This window comes from Globicephala melas, chromosome 10, assembly GCF_963455315.2.
Source record: "Globicephala melas chromosome 10, mGloMel1.2, whole genome shotgun sequence".
Taxonomy (NCBI): Eukaryota; Metazoa; Chordata; class Mammalia; order Artiodactyla; family Delphinidae; genus Globicephala; species Globicephala melas.
In genome coordinates, this window is record NC_083323.1 from 8,565,734 (window position 1) to 8,582,504 (window position 16,771).

The 16,771-nt window shown below is 49.7% G+C and overlaps 1 protein-coding gene across 3 annotated transcripts in view; it reads right to left on the reverse strand.

Annotated features, from left to right (window-relative positions):
- Nucleotides 1–9,291: 9,291 nt before the first annotated feature.
- The window catches only part of GRAP2 (GRB2 related adaptor protein 2), a 60,862-nt gene continuing 53,382 nt past the window's right edge, over nucleotides 9,292–16,771 (reverse strand). For 2 of the 3 annotated variants that reach the window (XM_030855903.2, XM_060306213.1), the window contains 4 exons: nucleotides 13,908–14,076; nucleotides 11,874–12,065; nucleotides 10,627–10,749; nucleotides 9,292–9,991 (listed from right to left, as the gene is read on the reverse strand). In XM_030855903.2, coding sequence (XP_030711763.2) covers nucleotides 9,812–9,991; nucleotides 10,627–10,749; nucleotides 11,874–12,065; nucleotides 13,908–14,076 — 664 coding nt within the window. In that variant the 3' untranslated portion in view covers nucleotides 9,292–9,811. Of the gene's footprint in view, nucleotides 9,995–10,626; nucleotides 10,750–11,873; nucleotides 12,066–13,907; nucleotides 14,077–16,771 lie in introns of all 3 variants that reach the window. The other variant, XM_030855902.2, reaches the window with a different exon arrangement.

Consider the following 16,771-nt stretch of genomic DNA (forward strand, 5'->3'; position numbering starts at 1 on the left):
ACTGTAGGAGTCAGGGCTGGCCCCAGCAACCTGGGAAGGACTGGGCCTATGGCGTGGCTGCAACGGGAGAAGAAGGGCCAGTACAGCCCAGATAGGACAGCACGCTTTAGCAAGCTGCGGACCCTAAGGGGACTTCTTTAGGAAGTCTGGGTTTGGAAAAGGACCCGGGGAGCCCCATGGACTTATAAACATCGATTCCAGAAGCTAAATTTCTGCCAACAGAAGGAAGATTCTCTGCAACTTCTTTTTTTTTTTTTTTTTAACACAGTGTAAGTTTTTTTTTAATTAATTAATTTATTTGTTTTTATTTTTTGGCTGTGTTGGGTCTTCGTTGCTGTGTGCGGGCTTTCTCTAGTAGCAGTGAGCTGGGGCTATACTTCTTTGCGGTGCGCGGGCTTCTTATCATCGTGGCTTCTCTTGTTGTGGAGCATGGGCTCTAGGCTCGTGGGCTTCAGTAGTTGTGGCACGTGGGCTCAGTATTTGTGGCTCACAGGCTCTAGGGCGCAGGCTCAGTAGTTGTGGTGCGTGGGCTTAACTGCTTCGTGGCATGTGGGGTCTTCCTGGACCAGGGCTAGAACCCGTGTTCCCTGCATTGGCAGGCGGATTCTTTACCACTGCGCCACCAGGGAAGCCCTCTCTGTAACTTCTGCTTTTATTTATTTTAAAATTTATTATTATTATTATTTTTGGCCTCACCGTGCAGCATGTGGGATCCTAGTTCCCTGACCAGGGATCCAACCTGAGGCCCCTGCAGTGGAAGCATGGAGTCTTAACCACTGGACCGCCAAGGAAGTTCCAGATTCTCTGTAACTTTTATGTGTCCTAATGGAGACACAGGTTTGCTAGTTTCTCTATTTTATTTTAAATGCAAATAACTCAACCCATTCCTTTTCTGCATTCGTGTTGAGTCATTCCTACCTGAGAGGAATCTGATGATCAGTGTTTATTTAGTTTATGCTGCCTGCATGTGTCAGCGGTTTAGAGAGAAAAGAGACCCAGCCTCTCCTTCATTTGACTGACAAGGAAATTGAGGCCCAGAGGGGTGAATAGACTTCCCCAAGGTCCAGTGGTCCAGAGAGAGTGAGGGCAGAGTCCAGGCTGCAGACCCCCGGCCAGGGCTCCCTTTCCTTTGCACTCCCCAACTCATCTGGACTTGCCATGGTAAACAGGCCTCCTCGGCGTGGGCAGCAGAGGCCGCATAGCAGTTACCTAGCAACTCCCCATAACCAGGTCAGAGCTGGAGTGAGGCACCATGCGCTGCTCACCCTGGGGAATTCAGACTGTCAAAACGGGGTCACCCACATCAGACCGTGGCCAAGATGACCCTGGCTAGAGCCATACCTGGAAGCACCTGCAAGGGGGAGTCTCACATCAGGACCAGAGAGTTGCTGGGAGTATGGCTCAGACCTGGGCTGGCTGGGGCCTCTGTCCCCACAGCAGACACAGGGCCTTACTATGCACAGTTCTGGTTTCTTTGAACAGCATGGAACCTGTCCCCATTGACGTGTTGGCTTAATCTGCACGTGGGAATCCATAGAGGAGGGCTGTGTCCATGTAGGTATTTCAACCTGAGAGGGAATCCGGGGAGCTGTGTTCCCTCCACTGCCTTCTTGTTCCTTAACATCTCAAGAATTCTTAAGGAATGGCCTGGTCATAAAATAGGTGAATCTTCTTCTAATATTCCCTGTAGATTGGGTCTTGACAGCCACTGCCCACTGCCACCCTACCCCTACCTGCTTCTTCCACGCGGGCAGAGTCCTGCCTGGGTTCCAAGGTGCTGCCTCCTGTAGGGTCCCACTCATTGGCCTAAGCCGGTCACGGTGGTCTCATCCCTTGGAAGCGGTTGGTTTAAGTATGGCACGTGATCTAGTCATTGCCGCTGGGATCTGAAGGAATGGCTGCTGAAGGGCTTCTGGGAGAGGTTTTTCTCACTAACTAAAATTGGGAGGGAATGTGCCTCTTCTTCACTGGACGTTGTCAGCCTGCGTGTTATGCCTGGAACTGCGATGGCCGCTGAGGAGAGACACCACTGATGCTCAGAGGATGGCATCGTTGACCATTGAATTCAGCAAGCCAGGAACTGCCCTTCTTCTGGACATCTTATGTGGGACACCACAAATCCCTGGCTGTTTAGGATACTTCCGGTCAGGATTCCATGTTCTTTTTTTTTTTTTTGCGGTACGCGGGCCCCTCACTGTTGTGGCCTCTCCCGTTGCAGAGCACAGGCTCCGGACGCTCAGGCTCAGCGGCCACGGCTCACGGGCCCAGCCGCTCCGAGGCACGTGGGATCCTCCCGGACCGGGGCACGAACCCGTGTCCCCTGGATCGGCAGGTGGACTCTCAACCACTGCGCCACCGGGGAAGCCCAGGATTCCATGTTCTTGCAGGCGAACACTCCTAACTGATACCCTTGCTTCCTAGCCTCAGACTCACCCACTTTCCTCTAATCTGAGTTGGGCGCTCAGTAGTTGCCTGGACAAGGCTTGGTATTGAAGGTAAAGGACCCAAAGGAAACAAAAGTCTCTCTACCTGAATAAGTCAAAAGACATGACACCTCAGTCCTTTATCTGATGGTTTAGAACTGAAATCAGACCTGCAGCTGCATGCCCAGCTTCTTGCAGGTCTGAATAAGCTTCTTCTTAAAGAGCCTGAAGGCATCTCTTATATTTCATTCATTCTTTCCTTTATTCATGCAGTGGTGTGCTGGAGCAGGCTCCTACCACCACTGCATTGGATTTGTGAGAGCCAGTCCTGCACATCTCTTCCCCACTCTGAGTTCAGTGATGTCATGTTGGTAGCTTGAAGTCAGCCATGGTGGGGTTTTTTTTAAAAATAGACTTGATTTCTGAGCAGTTTAAAGAGTAGATTTTAGAGCAGAAGATAGAGATTTTTCTTATCCTCCCCACCCCCACACATGCATAGCCTCCCACATTTTCAGTGACCCCCACCACAGTGGTCCATTTGTCCCAGCTGATGAACCTATATTGATACATCACTATCACCCGAAGTCCATAGTTTATGTCAGGGTTCACTCTTGTTGTGGGTTTTGACAAACGTATAATGACATGTGGCCACCATTATAAAATCACAGAGATTAGTTTCACTGTGAAGCTCTAAAAATCCCCTGTTTCACCTATTCTTCTCCCCAGTCACCCTTGGTAACCTTCTATCTTTTCACTGTCTCCATAGTTTTGCCTTTTCTGGAATGTCATATAGTTGGAATCATACAGTATGTAGCCTTTTCGGAGTGGTTTCTTTCACTTAGTAATACGCATTTAAGTTTCCTTCATGTCTTTTCATGGCTTGATAGCTCATTTATTTTTAGCGCTGAATAATATCTCATTGTCTGGGTGTCCTGCAGTTTATTTATCCATTCACTTACTGAAGCACATCTTGGTTGCTTTCAAGGGTTGGCAATTATGAGTAAAGTTGCCGTAAACGTTCATGTGCAGGTTTTTGTGTGGACGTAAGTATTCAGCCCTTTGGGTAAATGCCAAGGAGCATGACTGCTGGATCACATGTTAAGACGAGGTTTAGTTTTGTAAGGAACTGCCAAGCTGTCTTTCAAAGTGGCTGTACCATTTGATGTCATTCACACCGGCAGTGAGCGAGAGTTCCTGCGGCTCCACATCCTCGCCAGTATTTGGTGCTGTCGGTGTTTAGGATCTTGGATGTTCTAAGAGGTGTGTAGTGGTATCTCATTGTTTTAATTGGCATTTCCCTAATGATATATGATGTTGACCATCTGTTCATTTACTTGCTTGTGATCTCATTATCTTCTTCAGTGAGGTGTCTGTTCAAGTCTTTTGCCCATTTTTGAATTGGGTTGTTCATTTTCTTATTGTTGGAGTTTAAGAATTCTTTGTTTATTTTGGATAACAGTCTTAAATAACAGATCTATCAGATATGACTTTTGCAAATATGTTCTCTCTTTCTGTGCCTTGTCTTATTCTCTGGACACATAATAGGAATACTTACATCACAGAATTGGCAAATACAACAAATCAGGGCTGTTCCTCTGAGCTAGTTAAACCTTTACCAGTGCACTTACGCACTCATGTACCAACCATTCACCGGGTGAACTGTTTGCCCTTGCCCTCAGAAATGTTCAGTCCAGTGGGGGAGGCAGGTTGATGCATCACTGACTATAGAGAAGTTCTGAGTATGGGCGTAGAAACAGAACAAGGATGCTACAGGACACAGAGGAGGGGCATCTGCATCAGCCATGAATTTGGCGTGGCTTCCCGGTGCAGAACTGGAGCCCTGAGCTAAGTACTGTAAAGGGATTAGCAGTTGTCTGGATGCATACTGCCCAATAAGGGAGCCACTTCTGACTATGTAACTCACTTGCACTGGACACACTGCACGTGTGGCCAGAGGCCACCACGTTGGACAGAGCAAACAGAGACTTTTCCATCATCATTGCAGAAAGTCCTATTGGACAGCACTGGTCTAGACCAAAAACTGGGAGAAAGACACTCCAGGCAGAAGGAACAGGGTGGGAAGACTCAGAGGTCTGAGACAACGTGACTCATTCTGGGGAGAGATGGAAATTTCGGCTGAACAAACAGGCAGCAGTCAGATCACAAAATGTCTTTAGTGTGAAGCTAAGGAGGTTAAACTCTAGCCTGAAAGCCATGGGGAGGCCCTGAAGGCTTTAACAGAAGCCTGATGTCATCAGCTTTGCATATTCATAAGCTCTCTTTGGCAGTCTGGATTGAGGGGACCAGCCAGGAGGCAGGGAGGCCAGTTCTGAGACCATGGCAATCACCTGGGAGGGAAGAGAGGGAAGAGAGGGAAGTTTTAAATGAGACAATGACTGTGGCACAGGTGCGGAGACAGGGCAGCGTCCGACAGATGGAAAGGACCCAATGGCTGACTGTGTGTGGCCCCTAGGCGTGCTTTGTAAGTATTTGTTGATTTAATGAATGAATTATAACCAAGCCCAGACTGTACAACTTGGGTGCACATCCCCTGGGACCCTATTGCACAATTGAAGAGGTACAGGGGCATTCTTTTCAGCTGAAAGAAAAAGGGCAATAGGGAGAGAGACAGAAAAGAGAGTTGACGGGGCAGGTGGCATCCCCATCCCGTCTGATGCAGAGAGGGCTCCGGTGAGAAGGGAACAAGCTGTGAGGGACCCTGGACCCAAGCAGTGCCTCTCTGGGGCCCAGGGACAAGAGCTACTCAGAGTTGGGCACAGGCTATTCTCCCCCCACACCGCTTGCCACAAGGACTGTGGAGCAGATTCGGTTTCCTGAAGGATTGGCCCATTTCACCGGCAGACAGATGCAATGTGCAGGGCATCTGCAGCATCAGGGGAGACGCTGTCAGCAGAGGGTGTCCTGGGCAATCGAACCTGGCCAGAGAAGGAGACACAAGCAGACTGGTGCTTAAACACAGGAGAGACACCAGCCTCTGTCTCTGGGGCTTCCAGAAGTAACTGGAGGTTTTGAGGGCAGATGGCTAAGAGCTGCTATAACTTGGGCATCAATGTTAACATCACCTTGTTTGTACCTATGGGTCTGTAGGGCCTGGGACATTTGGGTTACAGAATGAATGATAAGTAAGATGAGGCAGTTCTCACTTGTTCATTCATTAAACAAATATTTATCAAACCTGGGTGTGCCATGAATCGTGCTAGATGCTGGGTGTACAATGGTTTACAAAACAGAGACAATGCTGTCGCCAGGGGGCTTACCATCTAGTAGTCATAGTAATCAGTCTGGCACCATCATCTGTAGATGTGCTATTCAGGAAGAGTACTGGGAACCGCGAGATAGTCTAACGGGAAGGATTAGCATTATTATTTTTTGGCTGCAGCACGTGGTTTGGGGGATCTTAGTTCCCCGACCAGGGATTGAACCCAGGCCCTCGGCAGTGAAAGCACAGAGTCCTAACCACTGGACCACCAGGGAAATCCTGGGAAGGATTATTTTAGATTAGAGGTCAGGAAAGGACAATCTGAGAAAGTGATATTTAAACCAAGACCTGGAGATGTATAGGAGTGAGCCCGGTGAAGAGCAGGGATGTGCATTCCAGGTAGAGGGAACAGCAGGTGTGAAAGGTACGGGGACAAATCCTTTGTCATCTGGAGACTGAAAGAAGGCCAGTGGGTCAGGGGCATGAAAGCAAGGAGGAGAGAGGAAGCAGAGGAGGCTGGGGAGGGAGGGAGGGGCCACACCTCACAGGGCCACATTAGGACTTTGGATTTTAAACCTAAGTGCAGTGGGCAGGGGAGTGGTGCCTTCAGATTCACATTGGAGAATGTGTGGAGAATGGATTGGGGACAAGAGGGCGTGCAGGGAGGAAAGGGTGGAGGGGAATTCAGCTGCTAAGGGAGAGATGATGGTGGCATGGCTGTGGTTATAGAAAGAAATGGAGGAGTCTAAGGAGTATTTAAGAGAAGAATTGAGATGACCAGTTTTTCTTAGGTTCTTGCCTTGGTATAGACAGGCCAACTTTAGACAAAGCAAACAGCAAATATTCTGACCACGCCAGTCTGTCCCACACGTGGCCTGTTTTGCTTTACGTTACCCGAGATCTGATGACGTCACAGGGCTATCCCCCCCCCCGGATAGCCTCCAAGCAGGATCACAGCTGATGGGAGTTTAAGGATTTCCTGAGAAAGCTTTCACCACTTCTGTAACCTCTGCTCGTGTTTACAATAATTACTGTTAGGAAATCCCTGTCTGTATTTCATCCGAATGCCTCTTGCCCTAAAGTTTCTTGATTTGCGATGGAGATGAAGATGCTAAAATAAGAAGTCTGGGCTGCCAGACGCAAATGATGTTATGACAGATCTGAATCATGCCTGTCTATCCCACGGCCAAAGTGACTTACTTGTTAGCAACAGAGAAAAACGCCTAAATACCCCTAGAAGAGAGATTCAATTAGAGTTTCGTAGACAGTTAGCTCACTGCCAAGTCCTTTGCGCTTGCTACTCAAGTGTGGTCTGTGGACCCAGCAACATCGCCTCAGAGCTTGACAGGCTTGCAGGACTGAACCAGACTCCGCATTGGAACACACTCCCCAGGCAATTCACAGACAGGTTCATTTCGAGAAAAGCGCTGCCTCAGGTCACCCCAGGGCCATCTAAAAGTGGGTGGGCAGTGGCAGGTACAAGATAGTTGAAATGCTGCGAGCCTCAGCAAGCGGTTAGGGAGACTGAAATGGTCCAACAGGAACCAGATTTTCTCTGGAAGTTCCAGGTGGCCCCCAAGTCACGCAGAGTGATTCATTCAACCGAATTCAGAGACCATGTGTTGTTTCCTGGTTGTGTGGTTGTGAGAGGCCCTGGGGGGACCCGCCCCTGGTGCTGAAATCCCCTTGGGTGGAGGGCAACTTCCCCTGGGCAGCACCAGAGGCCAAGGAGGTCAGCCTCCCCTGCCCCGACAGTGTGGACAGCGCGGTCCTTGTCCTCTTAGTCTGGTCCCCGAGGGCCCTCGTTCACTGCGGGTGGTTAGGATGACTCTCAGTTCCTTCTGGATTGAGCCTCCAGTTGAGCAGGGACGAGGCTGTTTGAGCACCTCAATTAAAAGCTCTGGTGGAACAGAAAGTCCAGATCCAGGGGCTCTGAGAGCTTTGCCCACCCTGCGTGGTCAGCTTCTCCAGGCCAGTGACCCCCACCCTCCTCCAGAGAGGCGTGTGACACAGACACCAGACCCAGCCCAGCAAAACAAAGGCACTTGTTTTATTACTGCTTCCTTGAGGAGTGTTTCAAGGCACAAAACCCAGGCCAGAGCCCAGTCGTTTCCCTCTGTCTTCCCTGGGGCTGGTCCCCCCACAGAATCAGACAAATGGACCAAGTTCGTGGACCGCTGAAAGCATATGGTTTGTAAATACTGTAAAATCAAACATTACTTTGGCTTTTATTTACTGTAACCTGTTCACATCACCCAGCACCGAAACAGCGTATCCGGGCTCCTTGGCCTTTGTTCTTTTGCCTTGGTTCCTGCAGTGTCTCCTCTGTCCAGGTTCGTCCTGTCCACCAGCCTCTGTCCCTCCTGCCCGTGCCTCATCTGCCCCCAACGTGTCACTCCAGTGTCTTCCTCACCTGTCCCACTTCACCTCCTGTCCCTCTTCCTCCCTTCAGCCTCTCACGCTGCTCCTGGATCTTTTGAAATGTCTCCGTTCCCTTCTACCTCCTGCGCTTTCACTTCCAGAGACCCCTCCTCACTCGCTGGACTCCCCCTGCCTCTCAGGCTATTTTCTCATCCCTCCCAAGACCCATCACAGAGTCTTTTCTTTTTCTCTTTTTCTCTAAAGGCGACATGGGGATCAGAGAATGGCAGATTTCAGAGCCAACAGGCCATAGCCTACGTTACACTGACAGTTACTTCTGAGTCAGAAACCCTTTCTTCCTACGTCACCTTGGTTGATGGCTGCCCCGTCCCTCCTCAGAGAAGGAAGGGCTGGGAAGAAGAGGAAGCAACAGGTCCCCACCCACCCCGGAGCTCCTTCACCAGCACTTCCGCCTGAGCCCTTTCCTTCTGGTCTCCGTATACCCGCCCACCACCCCTCCTAGACGCCCTCGGGGCGGACACGTTTGTTCTGGCTCCCCTACGACACTGAGCTTCCTTCTCCAGTGTCCCTGCTCCCCAGCCAGGCTGATCTGTGCTTCCCGCGCCCAGGCTGAGCCCTGGGAGACACGAGTCTATTTTGAGGTGAAGGAGAGACAGTGGCCGTGGGGTTCCTTCCCAGGTGCAGCTTGTGGGGCGGGGAGGCGCCAGCGGTGGCCCAACAGTCGGAGGGAACAGGAAGCTCTCTCCAAGCCAGCTGCCACCCAGGGTCATGGCCAATCAGTCAATTGACCAGTCGCTAAACAGTGCTCTTGAGGAGTGGGCTTCTCTCTGTGTTGCTGGGCAAAGCATCTTCAAAACACAGGAAACCAAGAGGGAAAACAAATAGAGCCCTGAAGAGACACCCCTGTAACCATAAAACAGTGGCTCTGAAATCTGCCATTCTCAGCCGGGGCTTCTCCGGGCGCTTTACAGAGTCTAGGATGCTGCGTTCTTGGTTGCTGGGGAAACAGATGTTACACCCAAGTAAGCCAGTGGGGGATTTGTGAAAAACCCCTCCTCGGTTCTCACAGGGCCTCCATTTCTCCACCGCAGCCACACGGAAGAGAATGCGTTGGGGAACGTTCGCTTGAGGGAGAGGAAGGTCTCAGGTGAGCATCTGCCAGGGGACTAGTCTTGCCCAGGCCCCGGGACGCCCCCTGCTCCAGCCCTCCCCTCCCATCCCCTCCCGCTCCCAGCTCAGAGCGGCGCCTTCGTCCTCCACCCAGCAGTGCCCACCCCGTGGGGAGAGGGGGGCAGCAGCCCCGCACACCCTCGGAGGGGGCAGGGAGCCAGATATGCAGGTAAAGGAGGACATGCCCCGCCAAGTCCAACCCCACCCTGCTTTTCTGCGTCCAGCACCAGGTGTGGATCCCGCTTAGGTCCTCTCAGTCAGAATTCCCAAGACGAGGAGGAAGCTGTGCCGGCCTAAGGGCAGGAGGCATGTCGGTGTCATTTCCCTGCCTCCCACTTCCCAGCGCCCCCCCTGCCTTCTGCACACCCGCTGAGGGGAGCAGAAAGATAAGTATGAATAGAATTCTCCACCTGAGCTCCTTTCATATCAACTAAGTAACCAACGAACTTGCCAATAAATTACTATTATAAGTGTGTAGATACGTAGGCATATATACGTGTGTGCATATGTACATATACACGCGTATATATATGTGTGTGTACTTCCAGAGTTTCTTCCTTGTTCCATCACTTGCAGGCAGCTTCAGACCAAAGCTTCCGAGCCCTCCAGAAGGGCCTCACCGGGTCATGGGTGCCACGTAGTTGGCAGGGAAGAGGCCCAGCTTGTTGTGCAGGCGGCCAGTCCACCAGGATGGGTTGGAGCTGTCCAGGACCTCAACCACCTCTCCGCAGTGGAATCCCAGCTCATCATCTTCGAGAGCCTCAAAGTCGTACAGCGCCCGGGCCCACCGCACTCGCTGCTGGGGGAAAACACAGAGAGGTCCTGCTGAGCTGGGGCGGGCCGAGCTGCTTTCTGAGCCACGGGCACACGGAGGAGGATCTGCGGGCCCTGGTACCAAGACAAAGCTCTCTGTGAGCTGCCTGCCCTGAAGGCTGACGGGTGGCTCTCCAGAGACATTTCAAACCCCACTGCAACTGAAAGCAGACCCGGATGCACAGCTCTGAGCAACTGAGATGTCATTCTCCAAGGCTCCAAGAGGATCCTTGAGAACTACACTCTCTACACGAATAGGTGTTCTTTTTATTTTCTTCGAGTGACAAACAGAACGCAATGTGCCCAGACTAACAGCCCTCGATGCCAGCGCAACGGATCTCCCTCTGCTAGAATTGCAGTCAGGAAATGTGAGGGTCGGGCAAGGCCCGACAGCCAAACTGAGAACAGCAGGCTGGATGGCGCCAGCTGGGATCAGCTCTACGGGGAACTCCTGCCCCACCGTCACTCGCTGGGTTCCCACCACCTCTGTGTGCAGTTTGACACACAGTCTCTCGTGGAGAGAGACTGGTCTCTCCCGGTCTCTCGCGGAGGACCAACCGTTTCTCTACTTGGCCCCTTGCCCTCCTCCTCTGAGCCCAGAGAGGGAAGTTCACATACCCCGGCTGCTTGGAGTTGCACGGGGTCTGTGTGTCTCCGTTGCATGAGGGCGGCATTCATTTCGCTGCTGTTGCCCATGCCACAGTGCCCGTCGTTTATGTCCAGGCTGCCTCCACGGCGTTCCTAGAAACAGATGTGACAGAACAGCCATGACCACATCGCCGGAAGCATCCCTCACAGGCTCCCCCAGCACCTTGCTCTGATGACATGGACACAGCCAGTGCAGACCTTACATTGTGAAGATGATGCCAGCTTTCATTCATTCAACCAAGGAATATTTATCTGGCACCTACCATGGGTCTAGTACTGTCTTAAGCATGAGGATATGTAGCTGGAAAGAGGAGGCCCCTATCTTCATGGAACATCGGTTTAGAGGGGGAACCATACACATTTAAGTGATGAGTGAGCATAGAGAAGACTGAATAACTTGGCCTGGGTGATCAGGGTGCTTGAACTCCAGCTTAAAGAGGAGTAGAACTGACTAAGCAAGGGCATTTCAGGCAGGGGGGACAGCATATAAAAAGCCTCAAAAGCATGAGAGAAAACGCAGTGAAAAATTCTGGTAACTAAAGGTAGTGCAGCGTTGCCAGAAGGTATGTTCACGTGGCACGGTTGCAGGGGATGGTGCTGGGGAGACAGATAGGGGCAGCTCACAGAGGACTTTGTATGCCCTGCTGCGGAATTCAGGGATGATGCTATCTGGCTGTATTGTCACTCTGGGCAAGCCACGTAAAATCCTATCTGGAACAAGGCGGGGGATAGATAAATAAATAAGCAAGGATCCATTTCTGGTGTTAATCAGTTTTTCTTGTAGATCTTGACAGCCAGATGGGTTAAAGGGCACGAAAAGATTTGGAATTGTGCCGATAGGAAAATGAAACAATTGTTCACTGTGTCCTCAGGGTGAGAGAGAGAGTGTGTGTGTGTTTTCAAGCAGGGAGCCATTTAATTCACAGAGACTTCTTCACCAAGAGCGGTTTCCATATTTCTGCCACCTGGGGGCCCAGGATCTTCTGTATGGGCCCAGTGAGAGCTGATGGGGCCTGGCCTGGACTGGGACGTTCCTCCCCAGCCGACAGTCCTGGACCCAAAACAGGTCCCCAGCATTTATTTGCTTTGGTTGTTTCCAGCACCGTGGGGAGTTTTCATACACTGAGTGGCAGTGGGGACAAAGTGACTGAAGCCTGGGGGGGAGAGCAGATCCTTCTCCCCAGCTCACTGTGCCCCACTGCATTCTTTCCAGATACCTGATGAAAAGGCTGCTGCTGCTGCAGGTACCGCTGCTGTGGTGGCAGTGGTGCGGGGGGATACTGCGAGGGAGGGGGCGGGGGGTGATCCGACAGCTTCCGGTTCATCGAAGGCCGGATTTCTTCTCCCGCAGTCCCACTCAGGGGTGGGCCTCCCTGGGACCTCCGGTCCAGGCTGTTGCCCCGCTGACCCTGGGAGAGAACAGAGGTGATGCGGATCCATCCTCCTCACGCATCTCCTGGTCCTACCCCACTCTTCTGGCAGCTGTTCCCAGACTTAGCTCATGCCAGCTCCAAGAAACAGCTGAGGGGGTGAGGGCAGCTTAAGGAGAATCAATGGTTCAGACCATTACGTTTTCAAAGCGGCCGCTGCATTCTCAGATTCTCCCAGTTTGGGGAGTTTGGGTCTCCGGTTCACAGACTTTCCACGTGGTACCCGACTAGCCCCTTCCTAGTGGGCTTGTTTTTCTCTGTGTAATCATGCTTAAATGTCCCATTTTACCGACACAGTGCCACCCCTCCTTATCGCATGTTGCCACACTGCTGGACATCCTACCCTCCAGATAAGCTCTGCTATTGACTTTGCATGATTTTGAACTGTCATTTATAGCCTGATGATGGAGACCCAAACAGCAACGCTCTTGCAGCACCATGGAAACCAGGCCTGCTGCTGGGCACGTTGGGAAGAAACAAGATCTTTCTCCTGAATGCTACCACAACCTCGTGACTCAGAGACAATTCCTTGTTATTTTTATCTAACAAACAATTACACAGGGCCCTTGGCTTAGTATATGCCAGGCACTGCGCTAAGCACTTTGCAAAATGAGCTCATTAAATCCAGTTTAATGCATTTTTATATTTCCTCTTTCACCTGTGCGTGCACATCCTAATAAATGAATACCTCTGTCCATTTCCTGGTTAAAAGAATTTACAAGGTGGGGGTTTAACCTTTGCTTATCTTTCTAAGTTTCTCTCTGCATTTGGGAACACTCTTTCCTCCTTTGATTGTAACTTCTCAGGCTTAAAATCAACCCATTACTTGCAAGGGATGGTTTTCTTTACTTCCCTGAAGCACATGTTGCTTTGAAAGTCTCAATGTCTTTTCAAATAACCTGTCGCTGGGATTTCAACTCTTTCAGTCAATGCTTGTTTCTGTAATACCCATCTCCTATAACCATGTTATTTCCTTTGAAACATGTTGCATAGATTGTGTGTGTGTGAATTTACTTATGGAGGCTAGTTAACATTTCCTTAGTGCCGACTATGGACCAGACCCTGTGGCAAGGCCTGTAATGATGTCTCATTTATCCTCACAACAGCCCAATGAGGGGAGGCATTATAGTCTCTCCATTCTATGGATGAGAAAAACCGATACTCAGAAAGTTTTCTTCTCTTGCAATGAAATCAGGTTTTAAAGAAAGCCAGGTCTGTCGGATGCATCTTCTTTAAAACAATACTTCATATCCCAAACTGTTCCAAGAGCAAGAATCCCACCTCCAGTTTTCTCCTCCAGTGCCCCCTGCTTCTACCCTCCCCCATCCCCAAATTCGGCCACAAAGCTCTACCTGCTGCATTAGTCCTGGACTCTAGGCTGTAATATCCCCATGTATAGTGCCCCCCCATCCTCCCCACACCTTCATCCTTGGGCGGCTCCTGAGCTAGGCTGAAAACTGTGACATAGTAACATCTGTGAATAACAAAATAAGAGCGTAATAAGAGCCCACGTGTACCGAGTGCCTGTGGCGTGATTAGGAATGATGCAAGGAGTGGGGCTACATGATCTTCTCTAACCTTCACACCATCCTATGAGGTAGCTGTCACTATTATCTCAATTTTAATGGATGAGGAAACTGAGGATTAGAGAACTTTCCAAAGTCACATACCTAGGAAGTGCTAAGCTAGGATTTAAACTGAGATCTCTGCCTTTCAGAATACACAGGGACCTCCCCATCAGATGCATGGTCTTGGTGGTTCGTGTAGGACCCGAGCTGCCCAGAATCTCTGGACTGGGGCCAATGGGGACCTGCAGCATACCTGTTCCTCCCAGGTCCTATCCCTCAGAAAGATCTGCTTCTGTTTGGAGATGGAAGTCGTCCTGTAGTAGTCCACCAGCTTGTTGAGGGATGGAAACTTCTCTGTCCACAGGAAGTAATTACCCTTGTTGTCTTTCATGACTTTGAAGTGCTGAACATCACCCTCATGCCTAGGGATCAAGGCAAATCCAAATTGTCTATTACATGGTGACCATGTCCTTGCCTCCAGGGCTGACTGTATCCAGGGATGCTGGGGTTCTGTTTGGGCAGGGAGCAGAGGTATGGGTGGCTGGCCCATTCCTGGGCAGGTGGGCTGGCCCAGGCAAACTCCGGGGGGAGATCTGTGGGAGGGACGGCTCCGGACACAGGCTGAGCTAGAGGGGATTTTTTTTTTTTTTTTTTTTTTAACATGAGGAGAAGGTAATCTTTCTTCTGACACTGGAACTGACCTTTTATAAGAAAAAAATGTTCCCAGTGCTTTAAAGACTACAAGATCAAGGACTTTTTTTTTACAATGTTTATTTGAAACATGGCAACACCTAAGAACTTACCAGGCTAAGGACTCTGCCAAGATTCAGAGGAGAGGAGTTTTTCAAGCCCTCATTACCTGTCTGTTAACAGAAAATAGTTTGAACCAGCTCCTTTAAGCCCATAAACTACCCTGAGAAATCTGCCACGCTTTGTTCTCTACATAATGGGTATCTCTTGGTCTTGTTTTGCATAAATAAGGTTACAAAGTATTTTGAGCTTTTGGGAAAAAATGTGCTGAGCCTCAAAGCGGTGGAGGGGCCTTGTCAAGGTCACTGTGAGTGAGTGGCAGAGCTGAGACAAGGACCCGGGGTCTCTGATTCCAGTCTAATGAGCTCGGCCTGTCACACCATGCACACGTGTTTTTTATTACTATTATTTTTTCATGCTAACTTCTTTTAGATCGGCACCTTTGACACCAGCTGGACTCACAAGTGGTGGAGCATGCTTGTACCAGGGATGGAGAAATTGGATTTTATTCATTGGAAAGAGGGGACTGGGCCTTTACTAATAGCTCCAGCCTTTTTCCATCACCAAGTCATCCTTGTTGGGATGTCAAGTTTTTTTTTTTGTCAAATGGATACATATTTATGTCTAAAAATAAACTGGCATTAATGATACCAGTTGCCTGACGGCAGAAGAAAGGTCACAAACTTAAAGCATGTTGAAGAGTAAAGATACCTCGTTCTTAGGGATGGATTTCGTGGTCCGTGTTCAGAGGGGACAGGAATTCTTTTTTAAAAAATTTACTTATTTAATTAATTAATTAATTTATTTTTGGCTGCATTGGGTTTTTGTTGCTGAGTGCAGACTTTCTCTAGTTGCAGCAAGCGGGGGCTACTCTTCGTTGCAGTGCACGGGCTTCTCATTGCCGTGGCTTCTCCTGTTGCAGAGCACAGGTTCTAAGCCTGCAGGCCTCAGTAGTTGTGGCTCACGGGCTCTAGAGCACAGGCTCAGTAGTTGTGGCGCACGGGCTTAGTTGCTCCGCGGCATGTGGGATCTTCCCGGACCAGGGCTCGACCTGTGTCCCCTGCACTGGCAGGCAGATTCTTAACCACTGTGCCACCAGGGAAGCCAGGAGACAGGAATTCTGATCTTCCTTCTCATCTTTTGTGTGGGTCTCTGCTCATAGCCAGGTGAACCCATGCAGTGACCTCTGCTTAACCACCTTGGGGGTCGCAGCCAACACTTTGGCAATCATTGCTTGCTCTTCCCCTTTTGGCTGTGGTCACTCACATATGCTTTCTTCAGGACAACAACACCACATGGCTCAACTCACAGCCATCACTCCCCACATCGGGGTGAGGAGGAGGAAATATGCTTGTGAAACAATTATTCATCCGCCACCTCTTAGTCAAAGAACTCAGAATGAGAAACATTAACCCTTTCACTCCCATGTGCTGAGAGGATGGATGTCAGGGCTGTAGTGGGTCCTCTGGGTGCTCGAGAGAGAGTGGCTGGACCACTGTCTTGAGTTCCGAGAGGGGCAGAGAAAGGGTGTAATTCAGGACTCCAGACTCTAAAGTCTAGTATTTCAGACCCCTAACAACTGCTAAGTGATAGAACTACAATTAGCTCTTAATTATCTGTGCCCATGACAGAAAGCAGACGTATAAATAAATAAAAATGATTCTGCTTTGGAATACATTATACTACATTTCTGCAGAAGAGGTAATACTGATTACAGTAATAATCACCATCACGAGAAGCTGCATGGCCTCAACGGCAGGGGAAGACTGTAGCAGGCGTCAAGGCTGATCATTTTTTGTAGAATTCAATTTAATCAAGGAACTAGAAACCCTAATTCCTCACTGAAAAAGCCAGACTCAGCAACGTCACGCAAACCAAAGGCACCAAGAAACGCCTTTCAGTCGAACAATTTGCTTGGTCTTACCTCAAATTGTGGCCCTTAAGAAATAGGGTTGACTTGCAAGATTTATTAATAGAGCAAAATCTCATTAATTAAGACCTAACAAGTTTAGAATTTGTGATACATCAATATTGGCCTGAGCTAAAATTTACCATCACCCAAGATGTGAAAAAGGAAGCTTTCGTTAAGGGAAATGAAGAGTTTAAGTCAGCCTGCAAGGGCAATGCTTAGGAGACCAAGCTATTGAGCACGTTGGGGGCACAAATGCATACAAATGGTTGACCCATTATTTTTAAGTCCTTCCTACTTATTCCTTACAGGACACTTTCTTTCTAAATAGTAAAGTGGCCTCCGTTTATTACCCGAGATCGGATTTATGAACTTAAAGCTGCACGCCTTTCAGATTATATTGCGGAATCCAGACAGCGCTTCTGGTCAGGTAACTTGATAGTGAGGTTTCCCCGTAC